Source organism: Salvelinus namaycush, chromosome 26, assembly GCF_016432855.1.
Source record: "Salvelinus namaycush isolate Seneca chromosome 26, SaNama_1.0, whole genome shotgun sequence".
Lineage (NCBI taxonomy): Eukaryota > Metazoa > Chordata > Actinopteri > Salmoniformes > Salmonidae > Salvelinus > Salvelinus namaycush.
This window is the reverse complement of record NC_052332.1, coordinates 12459693-12465908: the sequence shown is the minus strand read 5'-3', so window position 1 is coordinate 12465908 and position 6216 is coordinate 12459693. Positions and strand designations below refer to the sequence as shown.

General features: G+C 43.1%; 1 protein-coding gene across 2 annotated transcripts in view; it reads right to left on the bottom strand.

Moving 5' to 3' along the window:
* Positions 1 to 5913, bottom strand: part of LOC120020961 (ceramide transfer protein-like) — a 34799-nt gene extending 28886 nt beyond the window's left edge. The window contains exons 1-2 of one of the 2 annotated variants that reach the window (XM_038964627.1): positions 5271 to 5913; positions 2256 to 2390 (exon numbers count right to left, since the gene is read on the bottom strand). In XM_038964627.1, coding sequence (XP_038820555.1) covers positions 2256 to 2390; positions 5271 to 5387 — 252 coding nt within the window. In that variant the 5' untranslated portion in view covers positions 5388 to 5913. The remainder of the gene's footprint in view (positions 1 to 2255; positions 2391 to 5270) is intronic. The other variant, XM_038964628.1, reaches the window with a different exon arrangement.
* Between the last annotated feature and the right edge of the window lie 303 nt (positions 5914 to 6216).

Here is a 6216-nt window from a genome sequence, read left to right as displayed (position 1 = left end):
CATATGTAGTTGATTTTATTCTATATGGGAAAAATAAGGTTAAACATTTTTTTGTCGAGGACAGCCCTACTGGCGAGTGTCTCTCACACACACAAACATTTTACATTCTAATCATATTGTGTCTGAGCCAGGGGGCATATTTTGTTTTGTTTGTTTCAATTGACGATTTCTCATGATCAAATGGAAGCTTCCGTTATGGAAAGTTTGCTCCCCAGGTCTGGAACATAGACTAAATGACACACACAGTGGAAGTTAATATTCACAGTGGTAGAGAATGGATGAAGCTGAATAAATACCGACTGAATGGATTGACCACTCTGACCAGCCCGGGAACAGTCACTCATTCATCCTGCTGTGTGTGTGTGTGTGTGTGTGTGTGTGTGTGTGTGTGTGTGTGTGTGTGTGTGTGTGTGTGTGTACACACGGTGGTGGGATATGATAATGTGCTTGGCAAACCACTGAGCTGCCAGTTACAGGACAGTGACGGTTCACAGGGTTCAAAGCCCTGAGGAATCAGTCTTCAACGTTCATCAGTTACCATGACAACCTGACCTTTGAACCCATCATTTTTTCTCATTCGTGTCATCATCCTGCTATGGTCAGTGGATGACATGACTGGATTGGTAAAAGCTATGATAGCTTTCCCCCTTGCCTTGATCAAATAGTGTTAGATCTACGCTAGACGACACCCGCAGAGTGGTTGTTTTGCCGGTGTCGGAGGTGGAACTGCGTTAGAGCTGTCAAATCCACAAGTGGCTCCCGGTGTTATACCTAAAGTGGACATTGCCATTGGCTGCACGGGGTTGCATTAAGAGAAATCCCATTTCCCCTCGTTTACAAGTCCGAACACTGGAATGTGAGATGTAATCTACACCTCAATTAAAACTGATAGAAAATCCTCATTATTTCGTTGAACGATTTTCAATTTTTGCATCATTATTTCTATAGGCCTATAGTCGTCACTTTCTCGTTCTTAACTTCTGAGGCAAGTGGGACGGGTGTAGCTTCGTGACAATCACAAGAGCAGCTGCTCATCAATTTGACAGCTCCAACGCAGTTAAACCTCCGACACTACCAAAACATCAGCTATGCTTGTGTCGGCTATTTCCGGTTAACACTCGATCTGATTGAATCTAGGCCTTAGATCAGTGATTACTTCAAGGAAGGGAGGAAGGAAGGATGCATTGTGAAAGGATCTGAGTAGGTCTGAGTAGGGCTTAAGTTTATCCCAGCTCAGAGTGTTGTGTTGAAACCAGCAGTCACCTGACAAGCTACTTACCCTCCAGCACTAAGTCGCAATCAGGAGTTTTGTGTTGTTTTTGTTTTTAAATGAAAACAGTTTCTTCTGCTCAGTCATACACTCAGCTATAGCTCTGGGCCCGGTTCCCCAAGGGCATCTTAAGTTGAAGTTAATCTTTAGAACCATATGATTCTAACAATGAACTTGAGCCATAAGATGCTTTTGGTAGCTAGTTTCTCTCAGTTGATTAGGAGGGCACATTTTGGATCCAAGGCACATCTCAGATTCCATGTAAAATGTATGCCGTTGTCCATAGCTGATCCCTCACTAGCTTGTTACACTGTCCATAAAATACCACTTCCAGATCATTCACATACCCACTAATTCAACTGGAGTCAGAAATCAACAAGAGCTCAGAAGTATGTGCTGAATTGTGATCTTGGCACAGCGCCAGACATGTCAGGTCATTCTCTGACCCAAACACACTTCCACACGCCGCACTGTGCCCTGCTGTGTGTGTGTTGACTTGGCAGGCAGCTTGAGTCAGGAGATACCACTGTGCCCCCTAATCTTTGCTCGGCTTGCTCCATCCCTACACCTTGGAACATTGCCATTTTGTGCTAGCCAGGTCCAGATCTGTTGGCCAATGTCCCAAAGCCAGACCATTCCTCAGAATGTTGTTATGCCATAAAACGACAGAATTTGTCTTGTAGGTTTGAGCTCGGACATCTACTCACAAGGAAGACAGCCTTGCTGACATACAGGGACCCTCTACAGCTGTTCCCTATTGCTCTCTTCGTAACAGTGTATATCAGAAACCATGAATAGTAACGTGGTACAGTATTACCTATTATATGTACTCAGGGACAAAAGCCTTGTTGAGGCAGAGGGAACCTCTACAGTCAAACTGTCTCTGTCATCGGACAGTTTTTTTAAAAGGTCAGCGTAGAACCCTGCTAGGGGGCCCGCCTCAGTTTGGGAATCACTGGTCTATAGAACAGGGTAGCATACTCACAGTGATTACAGCCTTGCTGAGACACAGGGACCCTCTGCAGCCGAACTCTCTCTCGTCCTGAGACTTGTAGTAGCTCAGAGTGTTGTTCTTCAGGACCACCCAGCGATCCTGCCAGCCATGGATGTAGTTAGTCCACTGAAGGGAGAGGAGAACGTAAAATTAAAAAAAAATAAAAGTTACCTCACTATGAGGGAGGAATTTACCTCACTATGAGGGAGGGATTTACAAAGTGATAATGAGGATGCGCACGATAGTCTGGGACACATTAGTTGGCTACAACAGTAACACTGACAATTCAAGCAATCTGAAGAAAAAAAACATTTGAATTGGATGAAAACAACCATTTCAAGTCACACAACGGGTAGGTGATGAAACACTAGGACGGGAGAGTCGTGATTAGGATAGCCAGTGTGACTCACAAACCGTAAACTTACTGTGCTTTGAGCTCACTGGCTAAGTCTATAACATCCACATTCATATCCAATTCTTGACAAAATGTTTCGATGCAATCTTCTACTGTGGCAACAATCTGAGGTAACAATCTGTGGCAAGCACTCACGCACAATCTCTTTCTCTCACACACACGGCTGTATAAAAACAAGAGAATATAAGGAATGTAATGTTCATCCATCTAAAACTCATGTATCATGTGTAAGGGGCTCACTATGACCACGCAGGTGAGTTTAGCATGACGACGTGCAATATTCTCCCAAGCCATAGAAATAGAATGAATAGAACGGGCATCCCCATTCAAGTCAAAGATGGCATAATGGGAAGACTGACAGCCATTGTTATGTGCACCGATACTAGGCTAGGTCTAAAATATACAGGTTAAGACAACGTAATAATTCCATACAGCAGCGTTAGAAAATAAATACATTTATTGGACCTTTATTGATAACTACTAGCAACGTTGCTAACTAGCAACGCTGGTACCAGTTTTGCAGAGTTATGGTATATTAGAATCCCATTGTCATCTTTCAACTAGCCCATAGGAGCAAAGCAGGAAGTAAAAGCAGAAAGTGCACCCATCATTCTGAGCTGTAATTTGTTGAAGCAACTCAAACTACATAAAATGCACTATACAAAAATATAAAAATACAATTTCAAAGATTTTACAGTTCATAAGGAAATCAGTCAATTGAAATAAATTCAGTATGCCCTAATCTATGGATTTCAGACGACTGGGAATACAGATATGCATCTGTTGGTCATATATACACCTTTAAAAAAAGTTAGGGGTGTCGATCAGAAAACCAGTCAGTATCTAGTGTGACCACCATTTGCCTCATGCTGCAGGACACATCTCCTTCGCATAGAGTTGATCAGACTGTTGATTGTGGCCTGTGGAATGTTGTCCCTCTCCTCTTCAATGGATACTGGATATTAGCGGGAACTGGAACACGCTGTCGTACATGTCAATCCAGAGCATCCCAAACATGCTCCATGGGTGACACGTCTGGTGAGTATGCAGGCCATGGAAGAACCGTGGCAATTTTCAGCTTCCAGGAATTGTGTACAGATCCTTGCGACATAGGCCGTGCATTATCACGCTGAAACATGAGGTGATGGCAGCGGATTAATGGCACAACAATGGGCCTCAGGATCTCGTCACAGTATCTCTGTGCATTCAAATTGCCATCGATAAAATGCAATTGTTTTCCTTGTCCGTAGCTTATGCCTGCCCATACCATAACCCCAGCATGGGGCACTCTGTTCACAATGTTGACATCAGCAAACCGCTCGCCCACACGATGCCATACACGCTGTCTGCCATCTGCCCGGTACAGTTGAAACTGGGATTCATTGGTGAAGAGCACACTTCTCCAGTGGCCAACGAAGGTGAGCATTTACCCTCTGAAGTTGGTTACGACGCCGAACTGCAGTCAGGTCAAGACCCTGGTGAGGACGACGAGAACCAGATGAACTTCCCTGAGACTATCTGACAGTTTGTGCAGTAATTCTTTGTTTGTGCAAACCCACAGTTATATTAGCTGTCTGGGTGGCTGGTCTCAGACCATCCCGCAGGTGAAGAAGCCGGATGTGGAGGTCTTGGGCTGGCGTCGTTATACATGGTCCGTGGTTGTGAGGCCGGTTGGACGTACTGCCAAATTCTCTAAAATGACGTTGGAGGCAGCTTATGGTTGAGAAATTAACATTCAATTCTCTGGCAACAGATCTGGTGGACATTCCTGCAGTCAGCATACCAATTGTACACTCCCTGAGACATCTTGTGACATTGTGTTGTGTGACAAAACTGTACATTTTAGAGTGGCCTTTTATTGTCCACCAGCATAAGGTGCACCTGTGTATTGATCATGCCATTAAATCAGCTTATTGCCATACCACACCTGTCAGGTGAATGGATTATCTTGGCAAATGAGAAATGCTCACTAACAGGGATATAAACAAATTTGTGCAAAACATTTCATTGAAATAAGCTTTTGTGCGTATGGAACATTTCTGGGATCTTTTATTTCAACTCATGAAACATGGGACCAACACTTTACATGCCGCGTTTATATTTTGGTTCAGTATACAATCCATTGCATGAGCCACATAAATTGGCATAATTTGAATGAACATTCTACATTACCATGGAAATGCCAGGCAGCCATTGCAAGTGTACCCATAAGTTTATCAGTCAAATTGTCAGGATTCAAGATTCCAAACGCGTTTTATTAATTACATTTTTATGCTCTCAACATGCTTGGGTTAGTAGGTCAGGCATACAATCTCTTTAGAATGACAACCCCACACAGCTTTCAATTAGATCAATCAGGCAATAACTGATTCTATAAAGCTTAGTTAGCTATTGAAAACCTTTCATGTAACGCCTTTCTGCGGTTACATTCGCCCACAGTTGGCTCTGAGCTGCGGGGGAAACCAACACTGCTTCGTTGAACTAGCCCACATCCGTACTGGCGAAGTACCCTCAAATTATCAACCTGTTTAATTTTTGTATCTTATGAAGAGGGGGAGTGAGCCTAAAACCAGCTTAGACGTTAAAGTTACCTTGCTGATGATTCCACCAAGCTCGGCGATACCAACAACTGGCTGCCCGACTCCCGATTCCGACGTCTCCACATCTTCATCGGAACCCGAAGAATTCCAGCTCTGGTTATCCGACATTGTTGTTTAACTAGCTATCTTGCTAACAAGCTAACGTTATCTGACAGTCAATAGAATAAATACAGATATCAAAAAAATGAAAGTCAAATAATGACAGCGCAATATCATCCGCGTGACACCTCGGTGTTAGGAAAGACACATATAACTATAAAAATGGCCTAAATAATTATTTCACCGCTAGTGTTCGTCAAAATGTGCTCTTCACCTGGCAGGCTCAGTGACAGTATTTCTCACCAGACTGTAACGTCAGATTAGCTGAGGTGTTGCACAGGACTGGAGCTCGCAATTAATCGCACCCGCCCCTTTATGTTACTTCTTCTAGCGGCAAACGGTCCAGTTTGAAATATTCAAAACACGAGTAGCTCGTTTAAATAAAGAATGTCGATCTTCTAACTGATTTGGTAATGTAATCCCTACTTTACTACGACAAAAAAAACGCTCTATACCAGTAGATATGTATTTATATTGCGGCTGACAGCTCTACCAAGCACCATGTACACGCCTGTAGAATTCGAGTGGAGAGCGTGTTAGGGCTTGGGTGGAAGGGGCGCTGGCTGCTGGGGTGACGTCACTTAAACTATTCCCGAAAAATAAAGCAAGCCCCTCCTTCGTGTACAACATATAGTAATTATTATTATTATTATTATTTATTTTTTCTCACATTTATTTAACCAGGTAGGCCAGTTGAGAACAAATTCTCATTTAAAACTGCGACCTGGCCAAGATAAAGCAAAGCAGTGCGACAAAAAACAACAACACAGAGTTACACATGGGCTCAACAAAAGTACAGTCAATTACACTATAGAAAAATCTATATATAGTGTGTGCA